General features: G+C 46.0%; 1 protein-coding gene across 12 annotated transcripts; it reads left to right on the top strand.

The window, feature by feature from the left end:
• Positions 1–128: 128 nt before the first annotated feature.
• Positions 129–23,964, top strand: ATG13 (autophagy related 13). Of its 12 annotated transcripts, none has more exons than XM_056346181.1 (19): positions 132–459; positions 1,093–1,147; positions 5,865–5,991; positions 6,822–6,902; positions 7,552–7,671; positions 8,146–8,192; positions 8,759–8,899; positions 9,969–10,009; positions 10,563–10,659; positions 11,011–11,109; positions 11,858–11,948; positions 14,357–14,455; positions 15,569–15,679; positions 16,787–16,920; positions 18,123–18,240; positions 18,940–19,017; positions 19,323–19,439; positions 19,894–20,022; positions 20,975–23,964. In XM_056346181.1, exons 3-19 carry the CDS (start codon positions 5,923–5,925, stop codon positions 21,050–21,052), a joined length of 1,650 nt encoding a protein of 549 aa, XP_056202156.1. In that variant the 5' UTR covers positions 132–459; positions 1,093–1,147; positions 5,865–5,922; the 3' UTR covers positions 21,053–23,964. The 12 variants fall into 12 exon arrangements, with proteins under 12 accessions (XP_056202161.1, XP_056202160.1, XP_056202156.1 ...); XM_056346183.1 differs by having other exon boundaries at positions 5,910–5,991; XM_056346185.1 differs by lacking the exon at positions 1,093–1,147 and having other exon boundaries at positions 131–459; positions 18,123–18,207.
• The last annotated feature ends 1,152 nt before the right edge of the window (positions 23,965–25,116 follow it).

Genomic DNA, 25,116 nt, shown 5'->3' on the forward strand with positions numbered 1-25,116 from the left:
GCTTATCCCGGCCACGGGCTCCCGCCCCGGTGCGGCGCGGCCAGCAGGCGTGGGGGGCGGCTCCGTGTGGAAAGTGCCGCCGCGGACACGCAGGCACCTCCCTCCGCCCGCCCGCCCGCAGCGGATAAAAACAAACAGCGGCCGCGATGGCGGCGCCGAGCAGGCCGCGACTCTGAGGCGGCGGCAGCCCCAACCTCCGCCGCCGGCCCCGCGCCCCCACCGGCGCTGACCCCCGCCGGGCCCCGGGGCTGAGGAGGAAGCGGAGGAGGGCGGCCAGCCGGACCCCTAGCTCCCCCGCCGCTCGGAGTCGCCGGTAGCGGGGCCGCAGGCCCCCCGTGCCCGGGCGAGGCGCTGAGGAGACGCCGGGGCCGAGCGGGGGCGCGGGGCGGCGGGACCCTCGGGCAGCCGGGCCTCCGCGGGATGAGCCGCCGCGCCGCCAGCACTGCCGCCCCCGCCAAGGTACTGGGGGCCGGGGGGGGTCCCGGGGCCGGGGGGGGGGCGCGCGCGCAGGCGGTGGGAGCCCGGGAGCGGCGGGCGGCCCTTGGCGGGGGAGGGGATCGGGTGTTCAGCCGCGGCTGCGTGTCTCCGCGTGGCTTGGCTTGGCCGCTGGCTGTGTGCGGGCCTGCCGCAGCCGTGCGGGCGTCTAGCGGCCGCCCGTGCCCCCCCGCCGCTGGGGGATGCGGCCCGCTCAGGTGGTGTCTTTTAAAATTAAAGTGCTTCAGAGCCCCTTAGAAATGGTAGACCTTCATACCCCACCGCCTGTTGTATAGTTTTCCCGTAATGTGTCAGTTTGCTGTCTTAGGAAAGATCAGGGGTTCGCAATCATCACATCGTGCTTTCCGGCTGGAGCTGTGGCTCTTAGGGCATCGCCAGCGTCATTCCCACCTGTTCAGTGGGAGCTGAGACCTTCCATGGCTGTGAACAGGTGCAGAAGGGATGCTTTGGCCTAAGCCTACAAACCGCCTACCTGAAACTCTCAAGAGTGGTGTGACTAGGCGTGTTGTAAGGAGGAGAACGGTGGTAAATTACAGCCTCAGCTGAAAATTAGTTGACTGCGCAAATGAAGTTTAGAGCATTTCTGAATTATTGCAGGAGTGGCCTGACCTGGTGGATCCCTCCTTCTTGTGGCAAGAAATAACTCGTTCAGGTGAGCCAGGCTGTATTTAGATGTACAGAAGGATCATAGAGGATCACCTTATTTTTCTGAACATGTATTCACACAAAAGTTGAGACCTGGTGATTATGTTGGTGGTTGTAGTACAGGGTACGTAGAAGCAGATTCTGGTTTAGTCTTAGTATACTTCGGCCTGACAAACAAAGTAAGAGGATGGACCTTTGAACTGACACCATTTTTAGACCATGGGGAAGTACAGGATGTTACTGCCGGTCAACTGGAATTACTTAATTTTGCTTTTAAGCCAGTGGAGCTGGCAGTGCTGGCTTCAGTAAGGTATTTCCTAAGCTGGGAAGTCACTGGTTATGAAGTAAATCTATTTCCTGATCAGCTGGAAAAATTACCTCTTTATCAGTCAAAATATAACCATATAGTGAACTAAAGAGTTCTTGATTTCATGAGAATAGTTATGTGAAACAGCTTTTCTGCTGGAATCTACTCTAGTCTTCTCCTTGAAAAAAAAAATATTCATAAACTTTGAAGAATGAGAGCGGCACACCTTAAAATTTAGAACTGTTCCCTCCCTCTCCCCAGTTTTCTGACTAACCTACTAAGAAGGCAAAATGGAGATTAATTTTAAGTAATTGTAGGATACTGGAGTTTGACTTGTAAGGCCCAGCCTTAAAACAGAGCACTGTCTTTATGGAGAACTTTTTATGGTTGCTTGTTAATGTGCTCAAAATACCTGCTTGCCGTGAAGCTTCTTGCTCGTTGAAGGGGATGTTGTTTTAGGAAAGCTTTTCTTGGCAGTTGAGCCTATTTATCAAAGGCACTCTATTAAAAGCTTCAAGAACTTCCATGTGCTTCTTGTTTACCTGCATGATTCAATGAGTATTTTCTGGAGCTTCACATCGGACATCCTCAGAGACTGGATTTGCATCCTGTATTAACAAAGAAGTTCTGGAAGAGTAGGGACAAGGAGCCAGGTCTGGGGTCACAGTCAGATAACCAGGAATGTACAGCTGGGATGAGAGCTGCCTACGGCTCTTTCCTTACAGCCGCAGCCCTTCTGTTTTTTAGTTTTACTTTGGGATAGGAAGCACGAATAATTATCTTGCATTGGTAAATACGTGTTTGAAAGGAAAGCACGGTGACTTCAAGTTGTAGTTGCCGTGGCTCAGAGTGAAATCGCAGAGAGAAGTGATGGAAGCAGCCTGTATATACTTTCCCCAGCAGCAACAATAATGCCTGGTACGTGTCAGGTGCTTCTGCTCCTTTCCCATTTACGTACGTGAGTGTCAAACAGACGCGCATGCTAAACTCCTGCGTATGAAACGCGTACTGTAATGCAAGGGTTTGCAGGTGTTACAGTGTGCGCGGGTTCGGGCTGAGCGTGGCATGCTGGTAGCTGTAGTTTCTCTGGGCTGTACCGAGGCATGAAGGGGAGGGCTCTTGGCAGTTCATTGCATCATGCAAACGGTGCCATCAGCCTGTGCTGATGTGTCCTCCTCCTTGGAGAAGGAGAGTATAAATACCAGTAGAGTATATAAGGCACAATATTTAGATGTTAAACTGTTAACAGATAAGCCTGCTGTTCTTCTCTGCCTCCTGAGCCTGTGAGAAAGAATAAGGCTTTAGTCGGAAGGAGTCACACGTGGCAGTTCTCCTTTGAACATCTGTCTCTGACCTTTTTGTTTGGAGGAAAGTGGAGACGGGCATGTAAATAAAGGCAAAAGTATGAAAATGGATGTTGCAGGAAGAGGGAGACAAAGCAAAAAGCTGTGTGGCCAAGGTGCTTGTGTTTACATGAACAGCCTACATGTAAGGCTAAAGCAGTGAGTTACCAGTTTACTTAAGCGATTATGTGGTTGAGGGGGAATCAGTCATCTGTGGGTTTCTAACCTAGACCAAAGGTTATTTCCTTCTAGTTGTTACTCGGTGTAAAATTAGACAGTGTCTTCCTTGAGCTAAGCATGTGCCCAGATACTGGCACTTAACATGGAGCCGTGCTGGTGCTGCACACTACGGGACCTGAGAAGCTGAATTTGGTGGAACTGAGTTTAAAGAATTTCCTTCCTGTTCAGACCAGCTGGTGGCAGCTAACCTGAGGGTACTGAGGCATTTTTGTAAATAAAACGTTTGCTGTAATTCTGGGCCCATCTTGACTCTTAGCAAGAATGTCTTGACTCTTAGCAAGAATGATTCTAAAGGTGAACACTGTTCTAAGCCTTAGCAGATCTCAGGTAATCACCAGAGGCCCTCCTGCAAAAAGGAGATGGTGGTCATCAAATAACAGCCCTTAGACACATCAGGGAGCTGAGTTCCAAGGTCCCAGTTTCCCCCTGAAATTACATACTTGCCTCATACTTTCTGCTCTGCTTTAGGCTCTGGTGAGTCAACAGTTGCTGGCATTTAGAGCTTGAGAGGTAAGAGTATGAATCTCCAAATGTTTAATGTTACAGATAGTTCGAGATCTTGCAGGGAGAATCCCAATTGTGCTGCAGCAGGGCAGAGTGATGAAACACTCGTCCTTTGAACTCTGAACCTAAGATGTGGCTCTGGTGGCTGTTTCTCTCCTCTTTAGAATTGTTTGGGTATATAATCATTAGAAATAATTCCTGTACTGCACAGAGAACCACGTTGATGATCTGCTTCATTTCCTTTCCTAACAGACCGGTGAGCCTCCATTCGTTCACAAATGCCTTGCAGTAGTCGATACCAGAATACTTTTCCAGCCCTATAAGGCAAATGTAGGTGCTTCATTTGACAGCTGTCCTATACCATCAGGTTATATATACTTCCTTGCATCTTTCTCCAGGGATTGCATAGAAATAGCCTTTCACTCCTTTTCACATTAAAAGCTAATTTGCTTTCTTGTACTATTTAAATGTCAGCATTCTCTTCGCTGAGAAAAAGTTCAATTTTTTTAATGCAGTATTTTATCGCCCGTATCAGTCAGGCTTTGTTGTAGATCTTGGGTCCCCTCAACCTTTACAGTGCTTTACTTGGTTTAAGTCAAAAGAATAACAACGGGTCATTCTTGCCTATTTTTTTTGTACTGGGAAGCATCTGTACTAAAAGTTTTGGGGTTTTTTTGAGTGGCACATCAGTTAAGTATCTAGTGCTTTAAGTGCTGACTTCCTTTTACAGCCCTCCCCCCCAGTAGAAAAAGATCTGTAATCTCTGTCTAGTGAAGGTAAAGGCAAGGAAAGAAAGTATAATGGTTTTCATGAGGCGGTTAAAACAGCCAAAGGATAATTTGATAGTGCATCTAATGTTGAATCACTTGTGTTGTTAGTTCTCAAATTAAATTACAATTTGTAATGAGAACAGTACAGCGCTAGGAGATGCAGTATGAATGTAGTCTAGGAACTTGCAACCGTATTAGATGTCCAGCTTGCTTTTTATCGAGTCATTTAGAAAGCAACACTCTCTACAAAATGCTCTATAAATTGCAGTGCTGTTATCTAGCAGCCCTTCTTGGATGATGCTTCTAAAGCATTACATAAAGTAGGCATAAACTGCTATTAAGTGAGATAGTTTAAATAGAATTTCTGGATGTGCATGTAGTCATGAAAGATGATATTTTTCTGTGTGAACAGGGCTATTAGCCCCTTCGTCCTGCTAAGCTTTAATTTGTATAAACAGCATACCTTGCTGCAAGTTCAGTCTTTGCTTAGAAGTGAGCACTGGGTAGAGTAACCTTGTGCGTGGCAGCTACTCATGCTCACTGACCTTAGATGGCCAACATTTCTGTGATGAGCAGCGCGTTCCGTAAATATGTGATGTTTGACAAGCTGCTTCGGGCTGATTAGCTGTCTCAAAACAAAAACAGCAACAGGAATTAAGAGTGAATTAATACTTGGAAGGCTTATGAGCAAGAAGTACAATTAATGCTGCTAATTAAGGCATTCCTCCCCAAGGTCTCTGTATGATTATTCACTTAGACGTGAAGAAACCGAGAGACTGAAAACCTGTGATTTATCCTAGGCCATGTGACACGATGGTGGCAGAAATCTAATTAGTGCTTTGCCCTGCCTTGTTTCGGGCACTGTGCAAGTTCATTGTATTGCTGGAAACAATTGTATTTTGGAAAACAAGGCAGTGTGAATGTGGGAACTAAGTATTTGTTGTCAGAGCTCTCGAGAGAAGTGAACAAAGGATTTGGGTCTAATCCCTTGGCAAAAATGTCTTTTCATTTGGTTGTAGGTAAATTTGTAGCTGTACGGGTTTACTCCAAGTACTGTTTGTTGGAAGTAAAGAAGCAGCGTAGCCCATTCTAACAATGCTTGGTTATATAGATTTCCATATCTGCTGAAATACCACTGGAGTACTGGTTTTAGAGTTTCAGACTGAAGAAAACTGTTCGGCTTGGTTTTGACCAGTGCTGATAACTGAAGATAGGTAATTTCTGAAGCAGAGGCCGCCATGTCTGATGGATAACTTGGTATAGATTCCAGTCACCGTGCTGTTGGGGTGTTCTGGATTTTTTTGGTTCTGTTCTTTTTAATTAAGCTAGCAAAATTGCAGAACTTATACCCAGTTTTATTTGTGAGCCCCTTTTGTTGTCTCTTTTCTAGTATCTCTTGCACTGACCAGATAAACTATTAATGCGCGTTTATACCTCACACCCACACCCCAAAGTTCTTTGCATGTTAGGATTTTGACAGGCAGAGGGCTTTGGTGCTTATCATTTCTCTTGTTGTAGCCTCTAATGGCAAAATCTTTTGAAATCTTGAAATCCAAACAGAAACCTGAAGGAAGACTTCATTGCCGCGCCTGTGCTATATTTCAGATTGCCATATGCAATGGACACTGATCTCAGTTCCCAGGACAGGAAGGACCTGGACAAGTTCATCAAATTTTTTGCTTTAAAGGTAACTTTTTCTTTTCCTTATGGGCAAACGCCTCTCCTGTTTAAGAAAAGCTGTTCTTGCTGTGGCTAGAGAACAAGGTTGGGGTTTGGGGTTTTTTTGTTGTTTTGTTTTTGCTAAAGACCAAAGCAAGAAAAGCTGCTGTCAAAATTAGGAGATTCCTGAGAATAACTAGAAGCATCTTTTCCCCTTTTTTCTGCCTTCAAATCCTCTTCCTTTCCCCAGAGTGTCTGGCTGTAGAATCAGTTACAGAGACTTAATAGCTTGCCAGCTTTGGGGTTCTTAGCACACATCTAACCATCCAGCTGTTAGGTAGTGCCTTCTGTTGGACTCCACTCTTTCTTTTCAGCCTATCTAAATTTCTGTATTACATCCAAAAGCAGCGGTACCAGAATGTTCTTTTGAGTTATGTTTGTAAGTAATTACAAAATTTGGTCTGACTTGGTACGTAGATGTAAGTAGATAGTCTGACAACGGCTGTGTTATAAAGGTACAGATTCACTTTCATTTAGGTGTCCAGGTTCAGGGTGTAGTTGTAAAATTTTGTTTCAGTATTACTGAAGACTATGCAACTTGTGATCACAAAATTGACTTTGTTTCTTCATGTTATTACAGAGAAAGGTCGACTTAAAATGGTTTTCTGTCTGGAATAAATTTACCTGTTATAGTAATAATTTAATTGTTTAGACATTAAGATTAGCATAGCAAACTCTACTTCTCTACGTCCTGGTCAGCCCTTTCATTTTTTTCTACTTGGAATTTGTCCAGCTCAGGTTCTGAACTGAAGGCTCTGCTAAGCTCAGAACATGAGTGTCTTTACCTTTCTGTTCCAGACGGTACAAGTAATTGTCCAGGCCCGACTTGGAGAGAAAATCTGTACCCGATCATCATCCTCCCCAACAGGCTCTGACTGGGTAAAGTCATGTTTTTCAAAGCAACTCCATAACTGTTGGGGTTTTTGTGTGTGTGTTCCTGCGCACATGTTTTGAGAGCACAATGCAGTTGTTATAGTCATGCAGACTGTAATAACTATTCATAGAATAACTGCTGCATTCAATTATGTTCATGGGCAGTGTGGGGTTTTTTGTTGTTGTTCACATGCAAGATGTCAGTCTGGGCTTTTTGGGACTGATTAGAGAAGAGATAAATGATACCTCTCGGCAACTCCTGCCAGCTAAGGCACATTTCCAAGATTTGCAGGGGGTGGGGCTATGAGTTCTTTTCTGTCAGAGGTTTGCAACTCTGCCGTTCAGGACTTTGTAGTAATAGGCTTTATTGAAACTGAAGAGACTCAGGATACTCTGTGGGTGAAGATAGGGACTCAAGTGGGGGAAAAGGAACATGATTTTTATGGCAGGAACAAGAAAAACGTTTGAATTAGCAGCCAAGGAAATGTCTGCAAATGTGAAAAGCCTGAGCCCATGTGGGAATTTTGTTTCATAAATATTTCAGTGGACACTGACCTAGTATGTTATATACGGGTCTATGAGTCTGTCTGCAGTATACCATTAGGCAGTTTTTAAAAGAAATAAAAAACCCTGAATCTTCTCTTTCATTCTGCAGTTCAATTTAGCAATCAAAGATATACCAGAAGTTACTCATGAAGCAAAGAAAGCCCTGGCAGGACAACTACCCGCTGTTGGACGGTCTATGTGCGTGGAGATTTCTCTCAAAACCTCAGAGGTGAGAACTGAGTCAAAATGATGCCGATTTTTTTTTTTTTTTTTTTTTTTTTACTTGAATCTTAACTCACCTACCAGAGCTCCTGCCCTTTAGTTTAAGGCAACATGAAAATATCTTCATTTTTATATTGATGAATATATATTTATTCATCTATAAAAAATGAGAATATATGTGTTGTTTAACAGCAGCAATACACTGTAAATATGTGAGGCCAAACGCACAAATGCTAGAGCAGCACAATTTAGCTTCTTAGACCATGAAGAGCTTAGCCATTCTGAGGAAGGTGTTCCCTCAGGTCATCTAACTGTGCAGTGAGACTTCCACTGCACCTTTTTCTGTTGTTGCATTACAAGAAAGTGGGGACCAGGAGAAACATCTTAATTGAGAGGTGTGTCTGTTGCTGGTCATTAATGAGATGTGGAAAGTTTTGTGTTCTGAAATGAGCCTTTGTTTGTTGTTCTTTTTCTGATCCAGGGGGACTCCATGGAGCTGGAAATTTGGTGTCTAGAAATGAATGAAAAGTAAGCGCACCCTTCACACTTTCTTAGTGTGTGTTCATTGTAGCTGGTGAAATGGGGAAATGTGCTCAATCCATGATGATGGATGAGCCCATATTGGCTGTGTGTCCTGGGACACTTCAGAGGGAGGGAAGTCATCTCTTGGTCCAGTGCAGCAGTCAAACTGGTCAATGTTGATGTTGAGAAAATAAACCAGTAATTCTATTCCTTCTTCGTTCTTCCATTGCAACTAGTATGCCTCTTCAGATACAAGACTTCACATACTCAGGAACAACAGATGTTTTTAATACAAGTTGTTTCTGTCTAGTAGAAGGCTGGATGGCATTTTTCAGCCTATACTTTTACATCAGGTGACTAGATTGAAATAGGACTCTCAGCTGATTGGTCAATAACAGGTAGCCACCCTGTGGCTTTATTTTATCATTTTGGCAGTAAAACTGACATTAAACAATTGGCCCAGCCTCATTTTTATTTAACAAAAAAATAAATAAAAAAAGAAAGGCAACAAACAAAACCAAACGACTTAGTTGGGAGCAAAAGACTTAATTTTTTCCTTTTGTGTTCTGTAGGTGTGACAAAGAAATCAAAGTTTCATACACCGTATACAACAGGCTGTCTCTGCTGCTGAAGTCTTTGCTTGCTATAACCAGGGTAACTCCAGCCTACAGACTCTCAAGGAAACAAGGCCATGAATATGTAATATTGTACAGGTAAACAGAATATGAAATTCCCCATTTGAAATACAAACAGCAGAGACTCTAGACTTGCACAGTGCAGCTGCAAACGTGGTAAAAAGGGATGAGTGATAATATACTTAAACTATTTGGATTTAACTACTACTCGCGAGTGGCAGAAGAGAATTTTGGGCTGTGTGTAACCTCATAGCCTCCATCTGAGCCACTGAAAGAAAGACTTAAGCACAGGCTGTGAAGTATTGTTTTTTTCCAACTGTGTTGAGAAGAGCACAAAAATTCTACATGCAAGCACTGGTTAAATTGCTTATTCACATCCAGTTCTTCAGTGTCTGGCCCGTATTTGAGACATGCCTGTCCATGTTGCCCATAAATGTACTGCATGCTTTTGCAGCATAGTTTCAGACTCTCTCCTGCTATTCCATTTTAAAGATGCGTCCTCAGCTCCATTTCATGAAGTTCTTGCAGTTTACTCATCCGCCTACTGAGGTCAACTCTGTTTAGCCTGTGAGATCTGACTGGCTTGTGGTTCGTGGTTATCACCTTCCAGCCTTTGTTTTTAGCTTTGAGAAAAGTCTTTGACATGTTTGCATAGCTAATGTAGGTGATTCTAAATCTAAGTTTGCACAGCTGAGAACTTAAAAAGAAACTTAAAAAGAAATCCCAGCCATTTATTTTTGCCTCCATTGCTGGTTTGGCATATACTTAAGAGCAGGTCTCTTTACAGCACAGTTAATCTTCTGTGTTGTGTGATGAGTGGCAGCTTTTAGACTCAGACCTGTCCATGATGTTTTATGTCACTTTGCATTTTTGCTCTGAACCATAGACTTGCCTCAGAGGCTTAAAAAACTTAAAAGAGAAATTTCTGATTGGACTACTGTTTTCTCTTCCTTTTTCTTTTTACTTGACATGTCTTCCTCTGAAGTAGCTGGAAGTTTTTTTTGACGTGGGCATTCTAGCCACTTTTTTCCTAAAAAGGAAAAGTGGTTCCAGCCTTTCAACTCTTAATGCTATGCATATCTTTATTGCTTATTTAATTTTATGTCTCAAATGGACCTAATACCTTTTCTTTTTCCTTTTCCTGCAGGATATATTTTGGTGAAGTGCAACTGAGTGGCTTGGGAGAAGGTATGAATAGGCAACACACACATACTAGAGCAGAACTGTTTTCCACACTGGCTAGCTATTTATTTCTATTCCTAAGTACCACAAGGAAAATTTAAGTTTGAGGTTTAGGTATGCTTTTCATCTGGATCTACCAGTGAAGGGTCGTGTCATAAGGTGACCAGTATAATGGTGGTACTTTGACAAAATAGGGTGATTGACAAAATTGGGTGATCGCTGTTGTGACTTGAGTGTTGCGGAACTGAAATGAGTATATGGAAGCATGCTGATAAGGGGCAGGACTGGTAAAGGAGATGATGATCTACTCGGGAACAAGCAGCACTTTTCCGAGTATTGTTTTAGACCAAGGTAGGAAGCGACATCACAAGTTTTATATATGAAGCCCCCCAGCAGGCAACCTAATGCTGCCATTTTGTTACAGGTTCTCTGTGTCTCTAGAGTTCAGATTGCAGGGGATAATGGAAACACTATAGAAATAAGATAGAGTAGCCTCAGTATAGAAAAGTATGGAACATAAATAATCGGTGAAACAGATAATCATTCCTTAACCTTATAGGTTTCCAGACAGTCCGTGTTGGGACAGTGGGTACCCCAGTGGGCACCATCACTTTGTCTTGTGCCTACAGAATCAACCTCGCTTTCATGTCAACCAGGTGAGAAAACGCGATCGTGCTAGAAACTGCTTTACAATAATGTACTGTTAAACCCCTCATATTATGAGCCCGTCAGTCTTTCCCTTCTGCTTATCCTTTCCTGCTGAGATTCTCCTTTATGGAGAATACTCTCTCTCATGCTTAAGTCTTGCAGCCAGAGAAGTATATTTGGGTAGCCCTGAGCCAGACTCTAGAACTCCAGATTGTTGATGTATGGTTGGAATGGCAGGGCCAAATTGTAAAGATGCTGTGGTCCCACCAGCAGGCACAAGGGTTTTCTGTCAGGGCACCAGGAATTGGGTTGAGAGTAGAGAGAAAAAGCCAATAACACCATTGCTTGTTGCCTTGCAGGCAGTTTGAGAGGACCCCTCCTATCATGGGGATTATCATTGATCACTTTGTGGACCGTCCCTATCCCAGCTCTTCACCCATGCACCCCTGCAATTACAGGTGAGGAAATACAGAGCTGAAGTCACGGGCCGTGGGGAAGGCATCAGTTATGCCCAAATACAGAGCCTTTTCCACTGTGTGCTGACTGCATGGGAAGGGAGCCTGGAGGATTAGAGTCAGTCATAGTGACGTGGCTGAGCCTAGGAGGAAGGGTGACATTTTTCTCCTCACATCTAGAAGACTGAGTGCAGCAAGCCCCAGTATTTTCCCCAGTTCCTTACAGAAGCACTTGGACACAAAGGATGTTTAACCTTGGCTGCCTTTGGGAATTTAAAAGTGTAACAGTTAATCCTGCTGTAGAACTGTGTGTACAGAAGCATGAGTCTCCAGATAGTTCCACTGGGGAAAGATCAGAGTTTAATTTCTCTTTGTAGGTGAGACATTTGTCTTCTCTAAAATGCACGTGAGTGAGGGCACTCAGACCGGGACCGGTGGCAGTGTTTGACAGTTGTTCTGTAAACACCAAAGCCAGTAGCATTAGCTGGTGTAACAAAACCTTTAGTTAAAAAAAAAAAAAAAAGAAGGAAGTGTTTCTGTGTGAGGGTAGCAGAGGAGCACCTGCGGAAAGTTCAAGTTTTCACACCTTGTTTTCCTCAGTTCTGCCAAGTAGATGAGAGCTGGCATTATAATTCTCCTTTCACCTCCACCCAAATACTCTCAACCTCCCTGCAGTGTTTGTCCCAGTGTGTTTTACTATTTGTTTAAGGAATACTTCAGTTAGAAAGCTTTTCTTTTCTTGCTGCTTTAGAGCTGGTGAGGACAATGGTGCAGTATACCCCTCAGTAGAAGATTCCCAAGAAGTGTGTACCACGTCTTTTTCCACCTCTCCTCCATCTCAGGTAGGAGAAACCAGGCTCTTTTTACTCCTAGATAGAAGAGTCACTGTTAGGGTAGTGTGCGTACTCCTACATCACCTACTGTGCAAACAGGCGGCCTCCCGCTGCTAATGAAAATTTAATGTGTGGGTTATCTATATTGTTATACTCTGAGTAAAACCTAGTTAGATGCTAATTTCAACAAAATGCTAGGGGACTAGAAATACTGAATTACTGGGAGAGACTGAAAGAACCTGCTTCTGTAGCTGGGCTGAGATGTGCTTGAAGAGGATAGCAGTGTGCTTATACATTCACATACCGATACTGCAGGAAGAGGAATTCAAGAGATCAATGCCAGGCAGTGTAAGTAGAGGTAACAGACACATTGAGAAAGAAACACTGAAATATCAGGAAGGAGCTTATAACACAGTCATATTCTCTGCATTGCAGAATGGGAAAGCAGGAAAATGACAAAAGCAGTATTTGCTGCTAAAGCTAGTTGGGGCAGCAGAAATAAGTATTAGCAAACAAACTGAGTCGCAGTATTGAACTAAAGACTTAATACTCTGTACTTCCACCTACCCGTGCAAATTTAAGTTTCAATTTTAAAATAAATGGATAACAGTTTCCTTCTGAATCTAAAAAAGTAGAAACTCCAATTCCTTCTCCTTTTGCTGCCCTTAGATATCTGACTCTACAGTTCTGTATTTTGAAGACTTGGCCAGATCTGCAGTTGTCCTATAGCTTTAAATATTCAGGAATGTCCTGCCTTGTTGTCCAGCCAAGCAGATGGCTCTACTGATCCTTAAAGACAATCTAAAGATTCTGGAACTCTTTTGCTGTTGATATGAAACGTAGACTAAAGCATAATTGGAATGCTGTTCCAAACGGCAGGAATTCTCTATGGGTCTTTTCACTGCTCCAGAGGAATTGGTATGACTGCTTTGGCTGAATGTATTCTACTGTATGAATAAGCTAGAAATGAGCTTTTCCTAGGAAGCATTTTTCTGCCAAGTGGATTTTGGGTGCCAGGGTATCAGGCAATGTTGAATTTATCGGCCAGCACTCACAGTTGGTCTGGTGGAGTAAGGCTTTTCTTATTCTGCGATACACAGCTCAGGAGATGAGTTTGTGGCTGGACTGTGCTCTGCCTCTTCACAAAATGGGTTAAATGCAAAAGGTTTCATAAGGCAATTTCCACTGGCTTGCTCGTGCCAGTGTTACTTAACGGTAATAGTGTATGTAAATACATTGAAGTTGACATTTCCCCAGGGGACACGAAACTTTGCTGTCACTGAGGGGAAAAGCTTTATGAAACCAGATGAACCTTAAGGATTCACGTTAAGTATGAGCCCACATTCTTGCTTTTCCTGTGGCTCGTAGTCGCCATATGCTGTGCACTTATTTAGAAAGCAACTGCCAGTCCTTGTTACCACAGTTAAAATTCTAAGGCTGTCTTGGCAGAATACTCTCTAAAGTAAATTAGAAGGGGGGGGGAAAAAAAAGGTTAATTTTTCTCCAGCTTTCTATATATAACTTAGTATGTAGGAAGATACTGGGAACTGTGGGGTTCTGTAGGCAAGTTTTCCAAATCTATTCCTGCTTTCCCAGTAGAAACAAGGCCTAACCTGCATGATACAAGGGAGTATGTGTTACCTTCTCCCTGTGAGCTTGCATAGTATGTCTCTGTGTGTTGTGGAGTAGCCCAAAATGCAGGAGAAAGTCTGGCCGTGGGTAATCCCCAGAAGTGAAGCTTTCCTGCAACTGAAAACCGTCGGTAGGAAAATGACGGGGAGAAGGTATGGGACTGAACCAGGTCTGGATTGCCCTTGTTGCTTTAATACCCTCTGTGAGACAGTGTTTACTTCTGGAGCGTCACTCCTGTTGACACGGCTCTCTTCACATCAACGTGTTTGAATTGTACCTTAGTCTGGGTCCCCTTCGTTGTAGGATCTGCACAGATCTGCCAAGATACAATCCCTCAGAATGCTGGAAGATTAGGAGGATGGATGGAGAATATTGAAAGATATGTAATTTGTACATACTGGAAAAAAAAATACTCTTGGCTTTCTCTGGCATCTGCTCAGCCCTCTCATTGCTAATTAGCTGGTGCTGATTCTAATTAGCTGTGGAACAGAGTCTCTGGCAGTTACTTTCTGTCAGTGTTCACTGGAGTCTAAAATATTACCTTGTGTTGAGCGGTTCACTGAGATTGGAAAAGTCAGTTCTTTACAAAATGAACCTGCTTCTGGCAATACTGAGGCTTCTGCTCTATGTGTAGGTGTGGCTGCTGCAGCCAAAACCTCTTCAGTAGCATTCAGTTCATCCAACTCTTCATAGTTCTTCTCTGAAGTCCTTCTCTCTCTCTTTCTCTCTCACTCTCTCTCTTTCTCTTTTCCCTGTTTCCTCTGTGTGTCTGTGTCTGTGCACAGTCTGTTTTTACTGTCACAAAGGCACATTTTCAGACCCCTCCTCCTGTGGTGACGGACACCTTGAAGGTCCCAGTGATGGGACTGGCCTTTTCACATCAAGTGAGTTGTCAATAGAATATGTTATATGTGGCCAGATATAGTCCTGGCGTGACAGAACAAATACAGGAAAGTACAAATCTGACAATGTGGAACATGTGTTGTGCATGGGAAAGGCTGGTGAACCCAAAACGGGCCAGGCACGTTATTAAGACTGGCTGCTTAAGTGCCTTTGTAGATGAAGGCCTCCCCAAGGCAGGACACGCACCCCTGGATAACCGACGGCTGTTGCAAGGAGCATTAGTGGAAGGCGCGAGTAGGAAGGCACAGCGCTGAGTGTTTCAACAGCCTGTGTTGTCCCTAGAACCTGCAGTGTCATTAGTGCTCCATTCAGCCTAACTAGCCTCACACGAATAAAGGTGCTGTTGATCATTCAGACCCCTGTAAATGGTGTCAGCGTTGGTGCTGCTTGGAGCATCACACACGGAGCTCTGAAAGAAGTGTTCCTCTTGAGGTCAAGCAAGCTAAAACAGGAATGTTGTATTTAATCTGACCAGCTAGATGTCTGCCTGGGGTGTGTAAGGAACTTCTCCTGGGTTTCACTGCTTCCAGCACTTCATTCCTAAAGCAATCTCACCGGGGTTAGCTTCCCAATTCTCTTTACCCAGCATGTTTATGGGACTCTGTATACAGTCCTTGGCCAGAGCTGTTTGAACAGGCCTCTGAGATCAGCTATTTAATGTGGAATGGGTTCGAACAGTTGATAACACAGTTGCTTGGGGGGGAAAAATATTAAATATTGGCTCTTCAGTAACTGATGATGGCGTTTGTGCTTTTTCCAGTATGTGAAACAGGCCTGTAGAGCAGAGCTTCCCTGCAAGTGGATGTCAGTCCACAGCCTTCTTGCACAGCCTTCTCCTGTGCATGTAGCAAACCAGTCCTGTTTGCTCATCAAGGCCCGGACTTAGTCCCCTGCAACAAGAACCTTTTGGAGTAATAACCTTCATTGTTGATTCCGATGGAAACCTAGTGTCCTTCTGCCAGCCTGAAACGCTGTGCTGTGCCTCTGACTTTTCCTGTTCCTCCTTCAGTGACTGATGATTACTCAGGCTGTGGGGCATTCCCCTTCCTCTCTCCTCTCCCTTTGCCCTTCTTGTTTTTTCTCTTCTTTCTTAGCTTTCCAGCTCTCGTCTTTCCTATCAGCCTGCTGCCCTGGGAGTTGGATCAGCTGACATGGGGTATCCCGTACTCTTTGCTGGTGGCTTGAATGCTGCACACCCTCACCAGGTACTTGTAGAGGGTAGAACAAGCGTGGCCGGTATTGCAACCGTGTGTGTCACTCTACATCTGAGCGAGGCCTTGAAACTAGTACATGCATGGGTATCCCATCCGTCAGGAATGAAAAGAATGTGAGGTAAATACAGGGAAAGCACAGCTTGCACAGGAGCTGGGAATTGGTTCCTCAGCATCGCTGACTTTACTGGGGTAGGGGTTGTATGGAAAAACTGTGGCAGGAGAGCAGGCGCCAGACCTGTTGGCCTGCACCAGCATGTTGCCGGTCCAGGCTGGGGCTGTCTTGCAGAGCTGCTGCCCCCGTAGCTGGCCACGCACAGCGCCGTAGCCTAGGCGTAGGACAGATACACTGACAGCCCACGTCAGCCTGTTTGCAGCCATTCATCAGACAAATAAGGGGAGCTGACAGAAGTCTTTTTCTGCCTGTGATGCTGCTGCTACGCCAGTTTTGCTGACACAGTGATGGCAGAATAGAGTGTTTCAGTGGGAAGGGACCTACAACAATCATCTAGTCCAACTGCCTGACCAAAAGTAAAAGCACAGTGTTAAGGGCATTGTACAAATGCCTCTGAAACACCGACAGGCTTGGGGCATCAACCGCCCCTCTGGGAAGCCTGTTGCAGTGTCTGACATGCTCTTGGTAAAGAAACATTTCCTAATGTCCAGTCTAAACCTCCCCCGGCACAGCTTTGATCCATGCCCACGTGCCCTGTCACTGGGTACCAGGGAGGAGAGGTTGGCACCTCCCTCTGCGCTTCCCCTGCTCAGGAAGCTGTAGAAAGAAATAAGGTTGTAGCAAGAGGATATGATTTTATTTTACTTTTTTTTTTTTTACCCCTTCCTCTCCTTGCAGCAGAGGACCTGTGGCCAGAGAGCTCTGCAGGATAAGTCAGGCCTGAAATGGAGAGTGGTAGAAGAGGAAGGGAGTAAGGAGGGTTGTGTTGTGATCACCTCCTACTTGACACCTCTGTCAGCCTTGTGGAGGCTAGAGCCCAGACATATGCCCAAACCCCCACAACTTAGGCCCAATTTGACAGAATGCGTTGCACGGCGGTGTTGGCCTGCTTTTGAGTTCTAACTTGACTGTTCTCTCCATCCCAGCTCATTGGTCCAGGCAAAGAGGGGGGAGTTCCCCCAACTCCTAGCCAGCCAGCACATGGCACTCAAGCTGACCAAGAGAGGATGTGCACCCCACTGGATGGAGTCCACTACTCAGCAGCTACTCCTTCTAGTAGGTAGGTTGGTTTTAGATGATCCAGCACTTGTGCTAGCCCATGTATAATCCTGTTAAGAGAAAACCTTTTGTTTTCCCATTTTTATCTATTGCTTGTAGCTTAACTACTGTCTTTCCGTCCTCCAAAACTAGTAGCTTTCTCCAATTGGCTTTTTCAGCCTTTCTCCAAGCAATGATCTTGCCCATCTACTTACACCTGCTCACCCCAGTAACATCCTTGCAACTTCTGTTATGTCAACTTTATTGTCAATTTTATCTTTCTTAATATTTCTACTGTTTTTCCTGATTGTAAAACACCACGGTGAACTAAGCTCACAAGTGAGTCTTAAATTCTCCAGACACGTAACCTGAATTGTTAGCAAAACCAGTTCTAATTACCACAAATCTGTTCACTGCTTCATTAAGAAATTTTAGGCACAAAGTTACTTAAAATGAAACAACGCAATCTCAAACTGTCCTGAATCTTAAATCTCCCTCTCAGCTAATGAATTTTTTTGTTGTTCACCATATTTATTTCTTGTGAAGTTTCTTTTGGGGTCACACAGTTCTGAGTCAAATACCTTAAGCAGAGATTTTGCTATGAGGAAACCAAAAATCATAGCAGCACTAGCACTTCCCTGGATGTGCTCTTTTAGTCCTCTTGCCAGAAAATTCAACTGCATTTGTTTGTTTGTTTTAAAGTTCTGAATAGCTGTGGGAGGAAAAAAAGCCAGGTCATAGAAATAACTAGTAGCCATACAGTGAATGAATCATAGTGGCAGCAGCTGTTGCAATGTATTAGGCTGCTGCCTTTGTAACAGAGCGACAGATACAATTCTGGTTCTTGCCCTTACCTCCTGACAGATCTGTGACTACTGGCTTACTGAAAAAGTCAGTGATGAACAGGAATCGCTGTGAACATGTGTATTCTGAAGTTAAAAGTCCCATCTCCAAAAAGAAAAGCCTATTTCTGTTGGTGGCAGCTTTTTGTTCAACTAAATAGCTTTCATCCAACTTTAAACAAAAACCTGATTCCAGAAGCGTCCCACTTCCCTTTAGTGCTCATGACTGAGGAGGAACGTGTAGTACACGGACAGAGATTTCTGTTGTCCTTCTTCCAGTACCGGGAGTAAGCCCAGAAAAACAAAGGAGTCCTGTAAAGCTTGCGATTTGTCTATATTGTTTGTGCCGTGAGTCACTAATTAGTCGATTTTCCTCCCCCAGCGAGGACACAGAAACAGTATCGAACAGCAGCGAAGGGAAGTGTGGCTCCCCACATGACCTTTTGGAGACCATCTTTATCCGGAAGGTGGGAGCTTTTGTCAACAAACCCATTAACCAGGTAACTAGCAACAGATCTTATGAGAGGGCACCATCTCCCGTCTGTGCCTACGCAGAGGAGCAAAAAGCACCCCAGTGCCAGGGCAACCCCAGAGACTGAGCGTGTGTGTTCCTGCCTGCTGCATTTCCCTGTGAGGTCTTGTCATAGGCTTGTTTTCCTAAAATCCTTTTTGGGATGTGGCAGCCATTGAATTTGCCCCACTTCGCCAACACCCTATTTGGGTACGGAAGACTTGAGGCTCCACGTGAATCTCCCAGTGATCTGCCGCTACCACAGGTTCATAAACTGGTAGCAAGCTCCCTTTCCTCAAAGGGACGTGCAGTAGAGCAGCCCATCACCAGTAAGCCAGCATTTAACCTGAGCTAGGGCAGCTTGGTCTGGCCAGTTCCTAGGGCTGCTCTTGTAGGCCTTTGGGATGGGTGAAGGAGAATTGTTTGAATCTGCAGCAGTTCGTTAATCCTTGCCTGTATTACACAAGATGTATATAAGCAATCCTGCCTCAGGGTATGTATCGGCGTTAGGCCAGCTGAGTGCAATCTCTCTATTCTGTGCCTTTTAAATGAGGTTGTCAGCCTCCTGCGTAACTGCTGACATGATCTTGGGCAATTTTTAGCAGGCCTGACAAAGACTTTCAGTATCCTTTTCTGTGCTGGGTAAGCGGAGCATCTTAGTGAAATTCTGTTTGCTGAATCTCCTCAGGTGACCATGGCCAACTTAGACATTCCTTTTGCCATGTTTGCTCCCAAGAACGTTGAGCTGGAAGATAACGACCCCATGGTAAGCCTCTTCCAGAGGTATAATACGTGCCTTCTCAGCATCCCTTTTACATCCATGCTATTCCCTACCTTGAATACACTTTGTTTTTTGAGCAAAGGACTAGTTACTCAGATTTGTTTGGTTTCAAGAAGTTTCCCATGTTGAGTCTTGGGCTCTCTAGACATACAGATAACAGTATGTGTCTGCTGCCCCTGCCGTAGTATCTCTATCATCCAACCTCCTAACTGCCCCCGCCGCCCCCGTCAAAATGCACAGACAGATGTGATCATAAGAGCGGTACTCACCATCTCTGATTTCTTGGCCAGGTCAATCCTCCTGAATCCCCAGAAACTGAATCTCCTCTACAAGGCAGCTTACACTCGGAGGGTTCCAGTGGCAGCAGCACAGGGAACACCCACGATGACTTTGTAATGATTGACTTTGTAAGTGCCCTCATCAGTGTTCTCACATCACACCTGCATCTTAAATGGGCTTCAGGTGCCGGTACAATGGCAAATGGTGTAAGAGCAGTTTTCAACGGGGGTGGAAAAGACCCATGATGCACTGTCCCAAGCTAGAGCTTGATAGCCCCAAAACTGCAAAGACACTGATATGCAGAACCAACAGCTAGAAATTAAATACTCTTTCAGTTCCCTACCAACACCTGGGCTTGGTGTCCTCCCTCTAGTGCCTGAAGGAGCCAGATTCCAAGGAAATGCTCTCTTCTAGGTGCTCAGGCAAGAGCAGATCTTGGCTGTTATTTAACCTGCATTATTGCGGTAACAGTTGTAACGCCATGATGTTTACTGATTGCAGGTAATGACTTTACCTGAGATTGTGGCAAAAGGGGAAGCAGTGTCTCAGAATGGGAATTGACAGCAGTATCTTTGATTCTAGAAACCAGCATTTTCGAAAGATGACATTCTTCCAATGGACCTGGGGACATTTTACCGTGAGTTTCAGAACCCCCCTCAGCTCAGCAGCCTTTCCATTGACATTGGAGCACAGTCCATGGCAGAGGATTTGGTATGGAACGCTGAAATTTGTTTGTGGGAATCATATATACTTACAATGCTCTCCCTGTTTCTAGTTTGAAAAAAGTAGTATATTTATAGAATCATAGCATAGTTTGGGTTGGAAGGGACCTTTAAAGCCCATCTAGTCCAACCCCCCTGCGATAACAGGGACATCTTCAACTGGATGAGGTTGCTCAGAGCCCCGTCCAACCTGATCTTGAATGTTTCCATGCATGGGGCATCTACCACCTCTCTGGGCAACCTCTGCCAGTATCTCACCACCTTCATTGTTTAAAAAAAAAAAAAAATCTACCCTCTTTTAGTTCACATTGCCCCTTGTCCTATCGCCGCATGCTGCAGACAAATGCCAGTTTGTTTGTGGTGCGCCAAAGCCCCTGAAACTGGTGTGTTTATCTTCAAGCTGAAAGCTGCTGCCACATGCTTGTTGCGGCTGTTAGTGAAACCCCCAAAACTAACCCTGCCTCTGGCGTGTCAAACAGTGGCAAACTAGGCCTGATCTCGCAGCCTGAGCAGAGACAACGTCCTGGTGTGGCTGGTCAAAGTCCCGTCTGGGTGCGTGCTCACTGGGCTCACGGGCATTGTAACACAGCGTGGGGAAAAGTGAAAGGTGAAGGCCAAGAGCTGCGAGTGACTTGATGAAGGCAGTGGCACGGGCAGGTGGCTGTGCTGCAGCTGGTGGTGGGAACTGCCCGAGGCGAGGCCCCCGCGCGCCTGCTGTGCCTGCAGAGCAAACACGCCCTGGGCAGAGTGCCCTTCTCAGGGCCGCTTGCTGGATGCTGCCGGAGGACTCCTGGGTTTCTGCCGGTGGGAAGGGGAGCCCAGGGCGGTGGAGAGGGGTTGCGTGACTCCCAGACAAAATTTTTACCTTAGAGTGTGCATTAAAAGCTTCCTTTTATCTGCTGTGAATGAACCCTGATCCGCACCCTTCTTCACCCTTCTAGGACTCGTTGCCAGAGAAGCTGGCAGTCCATGAGAAAAATGTCAAAGAGTTTGATGCCTTTGTAGAAACCTTGCAGTGAAGCTGCTCCCCAGGTTTGCTGCAGTAGTTCTTCCACCTCAAGGTGTCCTGGAGAATGATGTCAACAACTCTCCCTATTGCCTCTGCCCTGCCTTTTGTCTCACCTTGACTAGCTCCTTCCACCAAGATTGCTCTCTTCAACAGCAGGTAGAGCTTGTCTGCTGACCTTCCTTGACTACACCACCGCATAGTTCTGGACCGCTTTTCCTGCTCACAGCCAGTTCTGCATCTTAAGACTTCGGTAGGGACACGGGAAGTCAGACTCCGATGTATGAAACTTATTTTCTCCTCAGTCTCTGTTCTGTGTGGAGGGGCTTTGTGAAGAGTTCCCATATTCTTCCTCCAGAGGCCCTGTGGTGTAGTTTCCCTAGGTATAGCTTCTTGCTAACAGACGTTTTCCTACAGTCTCCGACCCTGTTAGAGCATAGAAAGCTTTGGCTCATTGCCAGGGTCTGTGAGTTCAGCAGATTCAACAGTTTTTAAGTCCAGGAGATCCCTTCTGCAGAACGGGGCATTCCATCCTGACTTCAGCGTGAGTGCCTGGAGCCCGGGGAGAGGTGTCAGCTTTGGGACCTGCGTCACACAGCTCCCTTGGTTCTCCTGCTTCCGAGGAGCCGGGTCTCTGCACGGGCGTTTGGGGAGGCCACTGTTACCTGGCTGATCAGCAGGAATGACACCGCAGGAGCGCTTCCCGCACTTCCTGCCCGAGCGTGCCGACACTCGGCCGTGCCGCGTTGACCAGTGCTGACTGTTGGCACGCCTGCACGTAGCAGCTGTGACGATGCTGAATTCATAGCCTCTGCCTCTGAAATGTACCTGTAAATACTAGGAATCCCGTTTCTTTAGGGTTATGTAACTAGGAGTCTTAGTCTAAGATTCTTTCCTCTAACCCTTGCGAACCCTCCTGCTTTATGGTTAATAGATGATCTTAAGAATCAAGAAATATTTATTGCTTTTAAAGAAACCTATATTTAAAAGATGTTCCGTTTTCATGTAGTAGTGCGGGTCATTCTGCCCTGGATCACGGCAGACAGCAGGTGTGCCATGGAACCCTGGCCAGTGAGACTGGTCTCTCTTTGCAAGAGAATATCCAAGATATTTATTTTCTAAGACAGACTGGATTATTCTAATACAGTACTCTGGTTTAGGGGCCGAGTGTCCGTTACACCCAGTCAGGGCCCTCTGACAGAATGAAATGCACACAGCAGTGGAGGGGAGTGGCAGGGACTTGGTAAAAAGCTGTATTCTGATAGGCATGGGTGAATGCGTGGTGTTCTTCAGCCGTTCAGAAGGCAGCTTCTTTTAAAGAAGCACATTTTTGGGGAGCTTACGGTACTTTTTAATCAGCTGGCTTTTGATTAGCTGACACTTTATTTTTGTATTGATCTGGCTGTCAACAGCGTGACTGGCTGGCAGTGCTCTGTGGTTGATGTGGCTGTTGCGTGTCTTTTGCCTGATGTAAGGATGGGAGGAGAAACAGTGACACTAAGCAGAAACTTATCTAAGGCAGGTGGTCTTGTGGTTCTCTCTCCTCCTCCTCCCATGTGTAACTAGAGTGGGCAACTGCAAGACCCCTTACTGTCCTAAAAGACCTTTTCTTTCTTCCTCCAGAAGTGGGGTTGTGTTGCCTCAGCACTGAGGAACCATCTCCATTTCCTTAGAGTGGCTGAGTGAGCAGCCTTCTAGTCAATGCGATGTGGCAGCTTCTTCCACTTCGCTGCATTCTTAATTGAACGAGGCTGCTAGCAGCGGCCGGGGACCCCACCTCCTCTAGAATGCTAGTTCTGTGCCACTGCTAGAGCAAGGAACCCACTGCAGAACAGAGCTCCTTGTAAGGGCAGAGCAACACAATGCTTGGAACTTAACCACATATTTTGTCAAGCGATGTGTTTGGTGGGAGGCCACGTGAGCTCTGAAACTCTGGGTGAGAGCCTTCGTGGAGGAGAACTACCCCCCAGAACCCCTTCAGCTTACTCAACCAATTCACCTTGTCAGCAGCCTCACACGGAAATTGCACAGGCCTTGCAAAATCAAGGCACAAACATGGAAGAAAGCTTCCAAGGTAAGCAACTCACAAGAGGGTTTCAGTTACGTGGGCTTTCACAAACACTCGAGCCACCTTGTTTTACAGGTGGAAGGAGTTGCAGAAGGGGGCAGGAACACAAGGAATGGATGGATCAGCTGGCTCCCGCCAGCCCTGCTCAGGCAGTTGGGCTCTGCTCCCTGGTAGGCAGTAGCTCACAGGTGGCTGGTTGCTGTCACCTTCTCCTCATGTCCAAGCTCTGCGCGGGGCAGCGATACCATCTGGGCTGCAAAGCACACGGTGCTGCTGCTGTCCCCTTCTCACGCTGGCGGGTGGCGCACGGCAGGAGCACCCCGTCCTGCTGGTCCTGTCCGGGAGGGCCCCGAGCCAAATCCGGGTGCTCGTTTGTTGGTGCAGTTCCTAACATGGTTACAGCTCCCCCATCTCATAAGGCATGATGTCAGCGTGGCACGCTTTTTTTCTACTTCAAAAGGCTGGAAATCTGCCTGTATAAGCCGCTAGCGCTGAGCTGGACGGCCAGAGCAATCGAGAGATTTTTCTAGGGCTGCATTATGTGCCTCTTGCCTGGACATTCCTCAGTTTCAATACACAGGCACTAGATCTGGGCTCAAGGTTCCCTGACCGCTGCACAAATGCTCTGCTTCAGGAAAGCTCTAGCTGCTGCTGTGCCTGCCACCGATCGCGTTAGGAAGGCTGTTTATTGTAGCAGCTGTCTGCTCACTCCTGTAGTACGGACAGCATGTGTGTAGCTGCTGCTTGCCACACACCTTGGGTGAAGGGGAAGGCTCTTCCATTGTATTGTTCCAGAAACAGTCTCCACTGTCGTTCAAGTATTCAAGAACTTTCCAATAAAACTTTTACGTAAGCAACGCTCTGCTTTCTTGCGTAGTGACAGGTGTGGGATGGTCCCGGCCCTTCCCTCTTTCTCCTCGGGGAAATGGGATGGTCAGAGAGCTGCCCGCCAGCCCGCACAGGATGGAGCAGGTTGCTGCCTCCAGAGAATAAAACACTTCCAGTTGGAGTAGTCAGCAGGATCCTGGTGAGACCGCCCTACTGGAAGGCAGCTCGGGAGGAGGAGACAGAACGGGCTGGTGCCAAAGGCAGGCGTGGGCAGTGTTCCCACAGGGTTTGGCCCTGGTGAGCTGGGAAACAGAATTAGCTGGATGTTTTACCACAGCTGAATATTAACTCTTCTCCAAAAGAAAGGGGTGGGAACAGGGAACACAAACACCAGCAGAATTTTCATCATACTTGGTTGGTACCACGTGCTTAAAAGGGGCGTGAGAATGTTTTGATCTGATAGAAGAGTTAGAAGTAACTACTCTGCTGTGGAAAGGAGGAGTGGGGGTGTCCCAGCAGCAGGAAGGGCTGGTGGAGGAGCAGCGCTGCAGCACAGAGCCCATGCCTGTCTGATAACCAAACAGCTGTATCGAGCATGGCTTGAAGTTAACCCTGTATAAACACCTATGCAGGTGCTAACCCCTTTCCTCTGAAGGAAAAACAAGACGGTAAAAATCTGATGTGTAAATAGAACTGCTGATTTAAGCTGCAGTGTAAAGGGTGTCTGGTTATTGTAAAGAAGAGACAGCAGATGAAGTGGCAGGAAGGGGGGGGGGGGGGGGGGGGGGAGAAAAATGACTGTAGAGTAGAAGCTTCTATGAACGGAAATATTCCAGCTTGGGGAACAAAGCTACTATTAAAAGCAATCCTTCCTTAATGTTATCTTCAGGAGGTACCACAGTAAACAGTACCCCACTGCAAGCTTACCAATGCTGATCTGCCTGCATTGCATGCCTGTGTGTGTGTCCGCGGGCGTCGTTTCACACGGACTTAAAAAAAGACCCCGCACAATGTGGGGAGAGATGAATTGCTGGCAAACTCACAGAAAGCATCCTGTGGGATCCGGGCCTTACTACAGGGTCTTCAGTATCTGCCCTCTTCCCTGTGTCACCCGTAAAGCCAGAGATTGGGAAAAACCATCCGCAAACAAGTGAAAAAGTGAACAGTCACGGGACTGTTAA

Source organism: Falco biarmicus, chromosome 7 (genome assembly GCF_023638135.1).
Source record: "Falco biarmicus isolate bFalBia1 chromosome 7, bFalBia1.pri, whole genome shotgun sequence".
Taxonomy (NCBI): domain Eukaryota; kingdom Metazoa; phylum Chordata; class Aves; order Falconiformes; family Falconidae; genus Falco; species Falco biarmicus.

What these genes read in the sequence shown, in the direction of transcription:
- ATG13 (XM_056346181.1), top strand. Translation starts at nt 5,923, where the DNA reads ATGGACACTGATCTCAGTTCCCAGGACAGGAAGGACCTGGACAAGTTC. An exon ending in ATGCACCCCTGCAATTACAG is followed by an intron (nt 11,110 to 11,857) that starts GTGAGGAAATAC and finishes TTGCTGCTTTAG; the next exon opens with AGCTGGTGAGGACAATGGTG. An exon ending in AGTCCATGGCAGAGGATTTG is followed by an intron (nt 20,023 to 20,974) that starts GTATGGAACGCT and finishes TCACCCTTCTAG; the next exon opens with GACTCGTTGCCAGAGAAGCT.